Source organism: Ctenopharyngodon idella, chromosome 6 (assembly GCF_019924925.1).
Source record: "Ctenopharyngodon idella isolate HZGC_01 chromosome 6, HZGC01, whole genome shotgun sequence".
Taxonomy (NCBI): Eukaryota; Metazoa; Chordata; class Actinopteri; order Cypriniformes; family Xenocyprididae; genus Ctenopharyngodon; species Ctenopharyngodon idella.
Window position 1 is genome coordinate 24,782,840 of NC_067225.1, and position 15,566 is coordinate 24,798,405.

At 35.8% G+C, this 15,566-nt stretch overlaps 2 protein-coding genes and 1 long non-coding RNA gene across 3 annotated transcripts; 1 reads left to right on the top strand and 2 right to left on the bottom strand.

The window, feature by feature from the left end:
• Positions 1-915: 915 nt before the first annotated feature.
• Positions 916-3,923, bottom strand: ppil1 (peptidylprolyl isomerase (cyclophilin)-like 1). The gene is made up of 4 exons (XM_051896380.1): positions 3,714-3,923; positions 1,997-2,151; positions 1,627-1,695; positions 916-1,208 (listed from the first exon to the last, which is right to left on the bottom strand). Exons 1-4 carry the CDS (start codon positions 3,767-3,769, stop codon positions 988-990), a joined length of 501 nt encoding a protein of 166 aa, XP_051752340.1. The 5' UTR covers positions 3,770-3,923; the 3' UTR covers positions 916-987.
• A 468-nt stretch (positions 3,924-4,391) lies between these two features.
• On the bottom strand, positions 4,392-7,564 carry LOC127514043 (uncharacterized). Its single transcript, XR_007930547.1, has 2 exons — positions 7,172-7,564; positions 4,392-4,766 (listed from the first exon to the last, which is right to left on the bottom strand). It is a non-coding gene; the product is annotated as an uncharacterized LOC127514043 (long non-coding RNA).
• A 2,737-nt stretch (positions 7,565-10,301) lies between these two features.
• eno1b (enolase 1b, (alpha)) lies at positions 10,302-15,395 on the top strand. Its single transcript, XM_051896366.1, has 12 exons — positions 10,302-10,500; positions 11,321-11,409; positions 11,525-11,620; positions 12,281-12,339; positions 12,441-12,510; positions 13,060-13,193; positions 13,333-13,555; positions 13,643-13,840; positions 13,942-14,143; positions 14,641-14,749; positions 14,863-14,921; positions 15,027-15,395. The coding sequence occupies exons 2-12, from the start codon at positions 11,325-11,327 to the stop codon at positions 15,091-15,093; spliced, it is 1,302 nt and encodes a 433-aa protein (XP_051752326.1). The 5' UTR covers positions 10,302-10,500; positions 11,321-11,324; the 3' UTR covers positions 15,094-15,395.
• The last annotated feature ends 171 nt before the right edge of the window (positions 15,396-15,566 follow it).

Genomic DNA, 15,566 nt, shown 5'->3' on the forward strand with positions numbered 1-15,566 from the left:
TATGTAACAGATTATATGAAATGTAAATCAAATATATTATGTATTTACAGAATGAGAAGCAGAATCTTTTTAACATCCATCAGATTATACTGCAAATCATACAATTTTCATTTATCTGGGGTAGTAGTCATCCCTCATGGTGTGCATCATGCATTTTAGTGCGACAGTGTTCAGACTGAAGAGAGAAATTATTTTTCTTTTTTGTTTGGTCATCTCCTGGATGATGCAAAGCAATGCGTTCAAATGATTTATTCTACTTATTCCCCATGGGATCTGCTGAGCAGCTTACAAACTCAAGTGCCCATTTGAAAGGTTTTAGGCTCCAACAATAATAGGATTCTGTAGGTCAAAACCTCCCTGGCTTTGTTTACTTTTTTCCATAGACACAGATTAAGTTTAATCCAGGATAGTTCCACTCTGAAATGTGAGCTTTCAATAAAAAAATCCTTTGAAGTCTAGGATCGTGAAACATCTGTCCAGAAACCCAGGATTACAGTGATATTGGTTCAAACTGATGTTGTTCTGCCAAAAAAAAAAAAATCACTGCTAAGCCAAGTTGTCATGTACTGCAGATTTTGCACAATACACTATGATTTATGATTGCATATTCTGTTGGTGACCTTGTGCTGTTGCATGAGTACACTTTATGTCCATATTTGATATGAGAAAAGAAAGCATTTCAAACACCCCAGCAACTTTAATGATCTATGAGCAACTAATGCAATGTGTGTTGGAACCATAACTGTCATGCTGGTTGCCAAATAATTAAACTTTGTGTATGTCATTTAGCATAATGTAAAGGAATGTACACATTGAAAAGACAGTTTCTCTATAATGAACCCAAACTCATATAGGTAAGACACCACCATCTGGCCATGGATTTGTATTTGGGAAATCAAGAAAGCAGAAAACATATTTTATGAAAACTCTGAAAGTTTAATGTAATAAAAGGGCTGTACAAAAATAAGGCATAAAATGTTAGACGTCTTAGTTAGGTACATTCACTCTGAGAATTTTAATGTCATCCACAGGACGGTCCTGACTGTTGGTTTCAACCATGCCAATACGATTCAGAACTCCAATGCCTTGGCAGACCCGTCCAAATATAGTGTGTTTCCCATCCAGCCATTGTGTGGGAGCCAATGTGAGGAAGAACTGGCTTCCATTTGTATCTGGTCCTGCGTTGGCCATTGCAAGAATTCCAGCACCTACCAAATACATGCATAATTAAAAAATATTCTCATGAAAATTATGTGAAGACTTTATGGTTTTGAAGTCAGATTGAGTTATAATAGAGGTTTAATCTATTATTGAATTAAGCAATGATAATAGGATAAATACAATTAAACCTACTTTTACTATATTGCTGAAACGTATTATGGTCAAGTGCTGTAAGCAAGTACAATTACAATACAGCCAAGCAAATCCACAAATCTTTGGATTCACTTAAACCTGAGAAATCAAGCATTTGCTGATCTGCAATATAAACATTTAAGCTGCAACCTATAGTTCTTATGCTGGATATTTGCCATAGATTTGTGAGCTGACAAAATATTTCCATAGCAATTAAGTGTATTTTACTGCTATTTACAATAGAATTAAATCTACTCTTGTATTACTACTCACCTGTAAATTTCAACTCTGGATGCAATTCATCCTCAAACTGCTTGCCGTATATAGAAGCACCACCACGACCTGCAGAAATTCGACAAAAAATTTCATAAAAAAGCTCTTAGTTGTTAAACAACCCAAACATACTATGACAGTAAATTACAATTTAATTCCATTCATCTATTATGGTACTGAAGACAAAAGTAGTTATGGTATCACTTGGTAAAGCATATTATTTACATTATTTCACCACTTTTTTCTATAGCAACTTTGTAGAATTTGACTTCTCAACAACAAACAGCATGTGATTCATCTTATTGAATTGTTAAATGAGATATCTGAAGGGAGTGTTGAATGATGAGTATTGTTTCCATGGCCATCTCACCTGTGGCTGTTGGATCGCCCCCTTGAACCATGAAGTCTTTGATGATGCGGTGGAACTTGGTATTATTGTAATATCCTCTTCTGCCCAGCTCTGCGAAATTCTTGCATGTTTTTGGTGCATGATTCCAGTACAGTTCTAGCGCGATAGTTCCCATCCTGAAAAGACAATGTGAAGTGTGTGGGTAGGTGGTAATATGCTATTAAAGTTTGCTAGCAATGTCCGATTCCCGTATAAATTGTTCTTTTGAACAAGATCTATTAATTGAACCGGTCAAACTGTTTTTTCACAAAATAAAATCAGAGTGGATCAACAATTTATTGACTCATTTTGAACCGAGAGCCGTCTCCAATTTGTACACATCCTACAGGCCAAAAACAAGTTACTTTTATAGCCGAATAACAGCCGATTTAACTGCATGGTGGATTGCCAGTTTTATCATCAAGCATTCAAAAATGGCTGTTAATTAAAATTAGCTTTTTTTTTTTTTTAAATCAAGAAATCAGCTGAAAGTTACAGACTGAAACAGATGGTTGATAACAGACAAGTAAAGATTACTTAAAAAGACAGTTTTAACTTGAAAAGACCATTTTAACCTACTAAACAGCATCCTGAAAAGGAAAGAGCAAATATCTTAATTTTTCCCAAAACCAATATCAAAATCTATAATATTTGGGAATGTAGAGTAAGTAAGGGCATTACACTGTAAAGAATTGCTCCATAAAGTTGAACAGTGTTTCTTTGTTTTTGCTAATAAGCATTAAGAACTCTTTCAGCGGCTCATTTTGGTATAGCTATATTTTGCAGTTTTTTATATGTGAATAAAGTATTTGCCATGCAGAATATAGAAATTTACAAACATACTCCATCTTCTGTATGAAAGAGCATCAGTGTTGGGTAAGTTACTCTAAAAGTAATTACTAGCTACTAATTACACCTTTAACAGTGTAATTAGATTACTGCACTAATTACTCTATCTAAAATGTATTGTATTACTTATTACATTACTTTCTAAATCACTTATCAACTTCAACCAGTTGAACAATACAAGGATAGACACGAAACTGCACTTTTCATATAAACAACTGCATAAATTATTCTTGAACTGACCAAAGTGTGTAAAGGGAGAAGGTTACATTAAAAACATACATTACATTTTGATGTTAAATCCATATTGTTTTATATAGAATTGTTCTATAATCTATACAGTATTTAATGCAATAACATCAGAAGTAACTAATTAAATAGAGATTTTACAAATTACAGAAAATTAAGAGTAATCCGTTTAAGAGTTAAGTAATTTAATTACAGTAATTACTTAGTAATAATTAATTACACCCAACACTGAAGAGCATATAACACCTTTCAGAAACAACTTAAAATTTAGCGTTGTTTAATGCGCATTTAAAAAATAGGATGGCGTAATTACGTCACAACGTTAAAGAATCTGAAAATGAGTGATTTTTGAAATTGTTCGGAAGGACCGAATTAGTCGGACATCACACTACTAACGTTACCCACTCCGATCTAAAACAATCGAATCAGAAAACGTGATTAGATCTTTAACCCTTTTGCATAATTCATACAATCAAGCGGTGAAGCTATACGTTTATCTACATACATAAAACAATGAACACAGCTTTGCTTATAGTGCAATGTGTTATCAAGACGCGTCTCATTCATTCACAAATCTATTACTAATGACTATTTTGCAACTTACGTTGTATCAAACGATACTGTGGTGGGCTGCCAAGAATCCGGCGGTATTCCAGCCATTTCTGTTGATCAACAAGTATGGTTTAGACAGAATGTATAATAAATTTAAATTATGTCGCAAAGCGTGATAAGGAAGTAGTAGCACAGTTTGGTTTATTCGTTATTGTAAACCGCCAAGACCACACTATGTAAGTGCTGCCATCTAGTGGACTGGATGAAAAAGACACGCTGCCTGATTTTACACGTCCCAAAGACTGTAAAAGGTGCGTCCACATATCTTTGCACTCTCAATGAATATAGAAAAAAAAGTATAGTATTAGCCTATATATACTTATATATATATTTACTATATATACTTTGCTTTGCTGTAAAATATTTCATTGGCTATGTATTGCAATTTGTGAGTTTTTGTGCAAAGTAAACTATAGTCTGTATGTGTACTGGATGTATTTGTTTGTACACTAGAAAGTATAATTTTTTTTTTTTTTTCCATTTCAAAATGTACCTTGCATAGCCTACAAATTAAAATATGCAATTTCAATGTTCTCTAAAAATCTTAAAAAGAAAAAAAAAAAAAAAAAAAAAAAAAGAAGAAAAAAATAGGAAAGTTTATGCAACATCATTGGTCAAAAAGTATCTGAACTTATTTCATCTGGAAGTGACACACAAAGCCAAATGCATATTTGAATGTAATTCTGTTTTATTGTGTTTATTGACTAAAGTACAGGATAGATTTACATGTACATTAAAAAAAAAGCATACAACAAGGAACAGTGAGAGCCATATTTTTTAATACATGTCAATAAGAAAATCAGGTAGTGAATACTGTTTTTAGATAGCAATTCTAAACACGAGTAAAAAGTAAATAAATAAATCAATAACTATATCAGTGTCGCAACATTGGGAAAAGGATAAATGTTGATCATATTCCTTGTGATTGATGGCATTACCAGGCAGTATTAGACAGAGTATCAACATCTAAACTTGCCTGGTAAGACACAAATCGAAGGATTTTACTGCAGCGGAGAGGCAGAAGAAAGGGTCTGATGTCATGTGACTGTAGAAGAGATAAAAGCAGACAAAAAAGAAAATGACAGAATTAAAGTGGTTATCTTTTCAGGAGAAAGATCTTAAAGGAAACAGTTTAAAAGGTCTATTAGTAAAGGATAAAGTGCAAGCAGAGATTCATGGCAGGTTTACAAGCAGAAAACCTAAAGGGTCAATGTCAGCATCCATGGATTGTGAGGTAAACTTGGTTATGTTTATACAGACAAAAGCAAGATCTTCAAAATGTCATCTTCCGTGTCTGTTTGTGTCATGCATGTTTGTAACGACACGAAGGTGAGTAAACAATGACAAAGTTTTCATTTCTGGTTTTAACAGCACGTTATTTCCTCATTCACATTCAGAATACAACCAAATGTTTTATTGGGTCATGCCTACAGATATATTTTCCATAAGAAACAATATTTGTCATTTTTCAGTCTATGTGTAATTTACATCTCTCCTTTATCATTAAATCACCCAAAAATTTAGCCTTTTCTTGCATATTTCATCGTATAATGACCTGGAAAATAAGTCAAATGTGTTTCAAATTAGTAACCTTAATAATTTTTAAAAAATATTTTACTGACTGGCATTATTTCCTCTTCTGCACAGTGAACAGGAAAGGTGAACTGTGTAGGTGCAGTTCAATTAGTGTTTGTCACACAGATCTCAGGTGTCATGCACACAATAAGACACAAGAAAAGGAGGATGAACTGATCGTTGACTAGCACATTACACATTAGAGGGTGTGTGAGTATGGAGGAATTACTTTTGTGACATTCACGCAGGCATTTGGACGTAACAGGGTGCGGTTCAGACCTTTACTGATGGCTAAGTGAGAGGATCTATGTTCATTTCCTTCTCATGGTGACTTTACGGTGACTGAGCCCCCAGAGTGCATCGTTACCAGACAGTGTTAGAACATCAGTGAACAGCCAAGCACTGCCGGGTAAGATGTACCCTAGAGACAACTTCTTCAGCATTATAGCATTCAAAGCATCTATCGCCAAAGAACACATATTTCACCATGGCATATTTTCCTTTGTGTACTTGTATGTGCGCATATTTGCATAGTCTGCGTGTCCACATCCAGATGCAAAGCATTTTTAACGATGCCCACAGAGGACCATCTGCATCATTACCAGGCAGTATTAGAGAAGATATAACATCCAAAACTGCCTTGTAAGATGGAGATGGGCATCCAAAGTAGATCTCAAATGATGTACAAATGATTGATTTTTTGACTTTTTTTTCACCCAATCTGAAAAAAGAGGCGAGACTCTGTGCTTTTCATAGTGTGTTACTATAAAATGATAGTTAGTGTACTTTAGCAAGACGTTGTAAGGTGTTTGTTAATGATTATCTATTTTCCTGACTGGCCCGTCATTTGATTTAATAGCTTTTTATACTTCCTTTAAACGGCGCTTATCTTGCATCAGACCCTGATTCTTTTGATGTAAGCTCTTCATGTTCTTGTTAGTCCTTACTCATTTTATTGACAACCATTATTAGAAAGAACAAAAAACATTGTAACCCCAGAAGTTTATTTCTTAAGTGTACGCCCTAACCTGTCTGCTTGGCAACTATGACCTTTGAGACGTCTCCTTGACCTGAGAGAGTTCAACTAATTGGTCGCACCTTCATCAAAACAAAATTGTGTCTACAGCCTCCAAATCCCATTACAACCACACAATGTAGGTGGTAAGGAAAGTGCTTAGTCATGCTAATCAAAATGGCTGATCTTTGTCACCTATACATGATGTGCACCTGACTGACCCCTCACCTGTACGTTAGATTAGATAAGATTCGATTAGATAACTCACTTACTACTGAAACCAAGCTAACTGAGTTTTTATGTTTTGGCTTTATTGTTGTTTAATTTCTCTTATTGTTCCCTCTCAGGTTAAGAGAGAAAAGATATGTTAGCGTGTGTCCATCTGTCAATCAATTTTTAAAGTCTTTAAACAATTTCTCAGATGCAGCCTATTTTATGTTTAACTGTACAATACACTGTTGTATTATAACATTAAAAAAACGTCTGTTGTATCATTTCACATAATTTCATTAAATGCTTTGCATATTGTACTTCATACCCCTTTGTTTTAAACTGATCAAACAGGTTTGACACATTACGGAAGTGAAAGTTAACTTTCTGGGCACTCATAGTCCATTATGTTAAATTTCAATGATTCATATTTCATACTAAATTGCATACTTCATTTCAGAAAGGATTTTTTTTTTAAGTGAAAATATAAAACATAATGTATATTTGTTTCCATCTTTTTATAGTTTACTATTAGCATTTCTATTGTATATATTAACTGACATACATATAAAGACATTTATTTGAAATTAATGAATTATTTGGTCAACTTGTTGAATGTATTCAAAAAATAAAAAAGAATTATTAGTTACCCTATCAATTCCTGTTGTAGTCATTCAGTATGGAGTCATGGACAAGAGATGCCATTGTGTCGCAGCGTCGCTTTAGCTGAGAAAGATCACTTCCTGCTCCTTCCTCTTGATATAGGTATGACTGCTCCTTCCACGTTAGGCCAAACCTCTCGAACCGGGCTGAAGAAGACACAAGGACATTACTAATGGAGTCTCAAACACGAGAAGAAACATAATCTCCTAAACCTCCTGAAGCGAAGAAACCGTTCCTACAAAACATCTAGGTTTTCAGGTACACCTTGGAGCCCTGCCCAGGTGTCATTTTTACACTGTGACCAATCCCTGCCCTTCTTCTATGAGCAGGTGTGTCTTGTGCTCTGTGATTGGTTAGTTTAGTGTGGAAGTGCCTCTGGGTTTCTGAGTACACAAATGAGACAAGCTTTTAACCTTCAAAAAGACCACGCCCCATCCTCGGTGTCTCTTGTTCTGGGTCAGACTTTAGGGCAACAGACAAGAATAAGCCTCCTCTCCTCTTTATTCAGTGTTACTTTCCTTTCTAATGTTCATCATTAGATTAGAGTTTAAAAAAACAGACGATCGACAATCAGTAAATGTGTCCTCTGCGTGCTCCTCTGAACATTTACATTGTTTACACTGATAATAAACTCCACTGAGGTGCTGAATAGACATGAAAATGGATAAATAACATGAAAATAGCAGAAATAAAACTGAACTGATATTCTTTTTACTCCATTTTTACTCAACACTATTTATTCAATTGACTGTAAAAAATAAAATAAAAAATAATACACCAAAATCATCTCTAATTCAAACATATAATCAAAAAACATTATAGATACATATATGCAAGATTATTACTGTCAAATTATGCATAATTATCAATGTTTAACATTATTTAAAAGACTTGAGTATGAATTAAATTGTCCTTTTTTATAGATTCAGACACATTGACTGTTAAATTCAGACTGGCTTATCAATTCAACTTGCAAGTTGAGATTGTATTCATTTTTATAACTTAAAAATTTAAAGAGAAAGTGAGAAGTCTGTCCACCTGTAACATTTCAATTTTGTGTTTAAATCTGGCATTTCTTTTTGCAGATAGAAAACATACTTTGTCTGTAGATTGCGTGTTGACTATAAAAATAAAGTTCCACACAATTAAATCCTGCTTTTGGCATTTAGAGCTATATGTAAGGTTTCATTGGGACGATGAAGTGCTTGTGCTCAAGGTTTGTTCAGGACAGGCCTACTAAACAGGTGTCAGGGATCAGTAGCATCACTTGCAGGGGCCGCTTCAAAAAGGGCAGGTACAATTAAGGTCAGTACAGTAGCCTATAATACATTTATTCATAAATTTCATGCACAAATATGATGCACATATAAAATAATTATTTATAACTGCTTGTGATGTCAATAAAAATAGATGGGGGGCTCTGTGGTTTTTGATGCCCATATAAAAATGTAGATATATTGTAGACTTTATTATTATTTTTAGACCACTATTTCGAAAATGGAGTTTGTGCAATAAACAAAGGATATGAGAGTTCCAACCCAAGCAGGAGTTAATGCTGGGACAGGGGACTGCATTGTAACCCAGGCAACAGGTCAGTGGCTCACTATATCCAAAAGCCTGTGTAGATTGCTAATGAGATCCCTGAGGTCTGATTTGTGAGGCGAGAGGTTGGAGGAACATGGGGATCAGCTGGCTGTCAGAAAGGCCTCCTGAGAAACCATGTACCTGAAAGGAGCAACAAAACATCAACCATTTCCACGAAACAAACTGTACATGAGGGGAAATACGCACCTGTATGTGAGACTGATCTGAACTAACACGGCTGGTTTGAGGATTCTTTGAAGAGTAAGTGGAAGAACAGTGAGACAGAGGAAGTGTATGTGTGTGAGAGGGAAGGTGGAAAGAGAGAGGGATAAAAAGAGTGAACAGAGGAGGGAGGGTGGGGGCAATGACCTGAGGGATTACTGGCCCAAGGGAATGAGTTGCCAGGATTCTCCAGCACACAAACACTCTATTGTGCGTCTTGTCATTGCATCACATTTTCCCTCCAGACCAGAATATGGTAGAAGGTTAATGATTTAACAATCTGAGATTTTGAATTTGAGATATCATTTAACAGATTGGCACCACAAGACTGTGCATCATTCTCTTGTTGTGATATGTGTGTTCTAAGTGAAAGTGAAAAAAGTGACATGTGAAGCCCAAGTATGGTAACCCATACTCGGAATTTGTCTTCTGCATTAAACCCATCCAAGTTGGTGCACACACTTAGATAGCATGTATAGTGTACGCACACACTCACCTGGAGCAGTGGGCAGCCATTTTTGCTGTGGCGCCCAGGGAGCGATTGGGGGGACATGAGGGCATATATAAGGACAATGACCAAATTTATTGCTTTTATATTGTTTCTACAAGATTTTAAGAGCAGGGCTTCAAGTTTAAGCAGGATTTGGAAAACACTGAACATTTTACATTCGTAAAATTTAAATAATTTAAATAGTGGAACTTATAAAACCATTGCATAGCCTACTAAGCAGATAATTTATTCTGAAAAAGACTGTATATTGAATTGCTGGAGAACGGACTACAACTTCCTCCATCATATCATCTTCGCCATCGGGTGGAAAATGTTTCTAGGCCTTTTCCTCACCTTTTCCTCTGAGACAAAAGTGTCTTTCTCAAGGGAGCGCATTACTGCTCATGAAGCCGAATTCTCCATTGAGCTGCATTCAAATCTCTGGTAGACTTTATCATATTGTAGACATTTTTACACTTAAAAAGCATAATCGTTTAAGCAACAGTAAATATATTAATCCCAGAGATGTTTATCTGCCATTCAGATGAAAAAAAAATGCAAACAATTGCTATTAATTTAAATCATCAAACGACTGTGATTGGTCAAGACCAGGCAGCGTTGAGAAAAGTAACAACTAACACGTGATAACACCGTCCCATTCGGTAGCGGTCTGGGCAATAATTTACACATAAATAATGCCGATGGAATACTTAATAGTCATTAAACTAAAAACACACAGTAAAGTGTTAAAATATTGGAGTTCATTATTATAAATTACGTTAAATTCGACCAAATGGGGCAACATCCTGACCGCAAAGCCCCGCCCATTTCCATAACTCCTGTTTCAAGACAACAGCCATTCTAGCCAAGTGATTTCTGTAATCTCCCCCTATGGGTGAGTTTTAGCTGAGAGTGAGCACACACTGAGCTCTCCTAACCAGACAGAGCCAGCTTTGAGTGTGAACTTGAATGAGAGCCTGATTTCTTCATCTTGCGCTTTAATTATACCGTTTCGCTGAGGTAAGAAGCAATTGTATTATATTATATATTGTATTATATATATATAATTTTGACCATCTTTCTAGCTAACATTACATATGTTTTATATTGTAATCAGGCTTTTTCGTTAGTCTTCAGTACGCTAATATGTAGATATTTAGACAGAAAGCATTAGGTTCTCAGTCTCGAGTGTGACACTAATGAAGTGCTGGATGGATGAGAGTCACCATGAATAAGCACGTGACAATGAGGACCGTGATGATGAGTTGTGCTTTCCATCACGCCCACTCATGTTCACACACTGTAATGAGATTAAATATTTGCAGAACAAACTATACGAGGAAAAATCCGATTCCAGGAAGGAAATGATTGAGTTTGAGACTGGCCATTGTCGCTCACAATACTGAACAGCTGAACAAATAAAACTGCGATATTTTTAATGTGCGTAGTGTATGCAAAAACGTCTAGACCCATTCAGTAAGCTTTTTGTTTTCTGTTGACAGCATAATGGCCAGAGAGTGACAGCTGCTAATCCAATTAGACCTGAGCTTCTCATGATGCCACAAGAGATACCACAATCTTCAATACACAATGTGCATTTTGAAAGCTATTAGTCATGTATTTGCTTGAAAGAGATGTGGATTAATTTATGCAGATGTTTCCCTTCAATAATGATCAAGCCTAATAGCAGGCAAGAGGATTTGACAAAGTGACCCTGTGGGTCAGTAGTATTACTTTACAGCAGATGGTGTTCTCAGGTTTCCTTGAAATCTCCTTTAGATGTGTGGTTAGATACCTATTTCAACAGAAGCTGATTGCTCTTTCTATACTATTTTTTTAGGAACATGTCTATCCTGAAGATACATGCTCGTGAGATTTTTGATTCGAGGGGCAACCCCACTGTAGAGGTGGACCTCTACACCGAGAAAGGTAATTCCCCTTGATGTTTCTTTCAAAATCGAACACCAGATTACTCAAAATGGAGATGGTTCAGTGTACTGACATTACAAGCAGAACGAATACTAATCTGCTGGTTTTGAAACAGGTTTGTTTCGAGCTGCTGTGCCTAGTGGAGCATCTACTGGAATCTATGAAGCACTGGAACTAAGAGACAACGATAAGTCACGTTACCTGGGCAAAGGTAACTCTGCTTTTTCATGTCTCTAATGAATTTAAAATGATTGAATCTGGTCTTACAGAATTTATTGTAAATTGTTTTGGAAATAACCAAGACTTTGTTGAGCTGGATTTATTTACTGAACACAAAGGACCGTTTTTCTTTTCCCAGCTACGTTTTTCTCTATTATATTGGGAAGGAGGACTTATTAAATGTACTGAATAATTGGTTCAGCCTTGCGTTAACAGATACCAAGTTAACAAGTGAGAAATCTGTTTTGTTGTTGTTTGTTTGATGGGTCTGAATTTGCATGACACATTGAACCCAGTGTCAAATTGTGTGAATTGAATTATGTACTATGTACTTTCTGAAATGCTTATGCATGTGATACACATCAGTGAATAATTCAAGGAACTTTACTGTGGTACTTCAAAATGATTTAGTGTGCAATATTTGCATGGAATAAATTTCATATGAGCAGATTGTTTATGGCACTCGCTCGGCTGACATTATAAACCATACAACAATGTGACAAATATCTGATCTATAGGTTTGTGGTAGCAACAAAACTAAGCAAGGGAATGTTGAGATGTGCATGTGCCTAATTGCTGCACCATACAATCCACAATAACTTGCGCTTGTACTATATTGCTTATATCTGCCATCTTTTTCTGTGCAATGTAGGTGTATCACAGGCTGTTGAGCATGTGAACCAAACTATTGCACCTGCCCTGATCAGCCAGGTGAGTATTGAAACAAAATAAAACCAGTGTAGTAAATGGTAATTTGTTGGGTTGGTAATGATTTTTTTGTCTGTCTTGCTGTCTTTCTCTCTGTCACATAGGAAATTCCTGTAGTTGAGCAAGAAAAGATTGACCAGTTCATGCTGGAACTGGACGGAACTGATAACAAGTGTAAATCATAATATTTACATGTTTACACTTTAACAGTAGAAAAGTACTTCTGCTTTACAGCTTAAACTATGTAGCATAGGTAGATGTTTTTCCTGTTTTTTAAAGATTCTTACACCCCTGTAATGTGTTTGCACTACCATTCAAAAATGTATGGCCAGTAATATATATATATTTTTAAAGAAATTAATACTTTTATTCAGCAAGAATGCATTAAACTGATAAAGACATTTATTTTTAAAAAGATGTTGTTTTTCTAAACTTTCTGTTTTTTATGTCATAATATTTCAGTTTTTAATATATTTCTAATATTTCTGTATTTTCAATCAAATAAATGCAGCTTTGTTGAGTGTGGGAGACTTCTTTCAAAAACATTTAAAAATATTACCACAAACTTTTGAACGGTAGTGTACATTTTAAAACATTTTCGCAAAAGGGCAAATGCAAACACAAAAGTGTTTTTTGTGCATATAAACTTAAGAAACAAAAGCAAATATTATGTAACTTGTCTAGTCATAGTCCTTTAATTTCTGTGTCTGTTTCAAACATCAGCTAAATTTGGTGCCAATGCCATTCTGGGTGTGTCCCTGGCTGTGTGTAAGGCTGGAGCTGCGGAGAAAGGTGTTCCTCTGTATCGTCACATTGCCGACCTTGCTGGAAACCCCGAGGTCATTCTGCCTGTGCCGGTGAGAAACAGAACAGCACTTGTATTTGAAGTTTCAGACATTTTTTCCTGGTTAAATCCTAATAAACGAATGAAAGAAAATTATGGAATAAAATGTTGTTATGCTCCCACTGAGTTTTGCAATTTTCGTTTTTCTAAAGGCCTTTAATGTGATCAATGGTGGCTCACATGCTGGCAATAAGTTGGCCATGCAGGAATTCATGATTCTGCCGGTCGGGGCGAGTAGCTTTAAGGAAGCCATGCGCATTGGTGCAGAGGTGTACCACAATCTGAAGAATGTTATTAAGCAGAAATATGGCCAGGATGCCACCAATGTTGGGGATGAGGGAGGATTCGCACCAAACATCCTGGAGAACCAAGAAGGTATTGGAAAAAACAATCATACTGGTTGAGACTGTACAACTGAGACAACTTATAACTTATAGATTGTTTTCTGGATGTTTGTAATAGCCCTAGAGCTGCTGAAGAGTGCCATCAGTAAAGCTGGATACACAGATGAGATTGTGATAGGCATGGATGTGGCAGCATCTGAATTCTATCGTGACGGAAAGTACGACTTGGACTTCAAGTCTCCCGATGACCCCAGTCGATACATCAGCCCCGATGAGCTTGCTGACCTTTACAAAAGTTTCATTCAGGATTATCCAGGTATCCATCAGTCATTTGCTCTCTTGCACTAATTACATTACTTAATTTTTTTCTTTGCGCATAGACACTGAGATGTAAATCCATTTTTATTACTACTACAGTGGTCTCAATTGAAGACCCCTTTGATCAAGATGATTGGGAGGCCTGGACCAATTTCACCAACAGCACGGACATCCAGGTGGTGGGAGATGATCTCACTGTCACCAACCCCAAACGCATTGCTAATGCAGTGGAGAACAAGGCTTGCAACTGCCTGTTGCTCAAAGTCAACCAGATCGGGAGTGTTACCGAATCCCTGCAAGCGTGAGTTCAAAACCCTGATCCTACAATGATGCCAACTTTGATATCACATTGAATATATGAGAATCAACAATCAAATATATGTATATATATATATAATATATATATATGAAGTATAATAGGTACTACATTTTTTTCCCATAAAATTCTCAAAATCTTAACCCTTTTGTCCAAATATTTTCCAGATTTTCAGTGTAGATTTTCCTCACTGAAGAATTCTGTAGAGTTCAAATTAAAAAGCCCTCTAAAAGATGTTTTGTGATCTTTTTATATTTGTAACATCCCATCAACATGCACCAGTGCTAAATTTTCTATATATTGTGATCATTATGTTCACAACTTGTAATAATTACTTCAATGAGCTAATTGTTTCTGCCTAAAATGAATACATGATGTTAGCTGAGTATATGTACCTCTAATAACAGATCACTCTAAATTGTAATGTAGACTCTTGTGAAAAGCGCAATACAAATAAATGTGAATTGAATTGAGCCCCACAGATGTAAGATGGCTCAGTCCAGTGGCTGGGGTGTGATGGTGAGCCATCGCTCTGGGGAAACAGAGGACACGTTCATTGCTGACCTGGTTGTGGGACTTTGCACTGGACAGGTACTGTGTGCTCTAATCTTTTTAAGATTTATTATAAAAATGAGGAACTTCATTTTACAGTTACATACTCAAGTTCAGATATTTGACTGTTTTATTTTCCTCATCTTATTCAGATTAAAACAGGAGCCCCGTGCCGTTCAGAGCGTCTCGCCAAATACAACCAGATCCTCAGGTAAGCTTACAGTTGTCTCTATGAGAATAAAAAATATTTTTTGTTCTAAACGTATGGGCATAAATAAGCGCATGTATTTCATATCTTCTGCATCTTCACACACAGAATTGAAGAGGAACTGGGGGATAAAGCTCACTTTGCTGGGAAGAACTTCAGAAATCCACTGAACTGAGACCAGCACAGTACAGTTAGAACTACTTAACCTCCTACTAATAGTTCAGTTCAAGATGTGGCAATAGATAGCAGTATGTGTTATGACTAATGATTGGGTTGTTACTTGGACCATATCATCTAGGATACAGAAACAAAGCATCATAAACTTTGTGATAATGTTACATGTACTTGTGCAATGATGATGATTGTATTGCAAAGAAAGAGCAATCAGTATTTTCCTGTAAATGCTGCATAGCAGATTCCTGAGGTCTGTGCTTGTAATAGTGGATATTGTTCAAATAAAAACATTATATCAACTAATGAGAGGCTTTTGTGTAGTATTGTAATTCAAATGTCTCCTGTTTACCTATTTTTGACAGGTTTGAACATGTCTTATGCAGACGGAAATACCAATCTTTTGATTCTGATGAACTGTTCATTTCTTATACCACAACAGTTGAATGTTTGATTCTGATTGGTTGTTAGTTTTTT

Excerpts from the sequence above, each read along its gene's own strand:
- eno1b (XM_051896366.1), top strand. The coding sequence starts at position 11,325 with ATGTCTATCCTGAAGATACATGCTCGTGAGATTTTTGATTCGAGGGGC. Across the intron at positions 12,340-12,440 it reads CACCTGCCCTGATCAGCCAG|GAAATTCCTGTAGTTGAGCA; the intron begins GTGAGTATTGAA and ends TCTGTCACATAG. Across the intron at positions 14,144-14,640 it reads GTTACCGAATCCCTGCAAGC|ATGTAAGATGGCTCAGTCCA; the intron begins GTGAGTTCAAAA and ends TGAGCCCCACAG.
- ppil1 (XM_051896380.1), bottom strand. The coding sequence starts at position 3,769 with ATGGCTGGAATACCGCCGGATTCTTGGCAGCCCACCACAGTATCGTTT. Across the intron at positions 2,152-3,713 it reads ACAGTATCGTTTGATACAAC|GATGGGAACTATCGCGCTAG; the intron begins GTAAGTTGCAAA and ends TTGTCTTTTCAG. Across the intron at positions 1,696-1,996 it reads GGGCGATCCAACAGCCACAG|GTCGTGGTGGTGCTTCTATA; the intron begins GTGAGATGGCCA and ends GAATTTCTGCAG.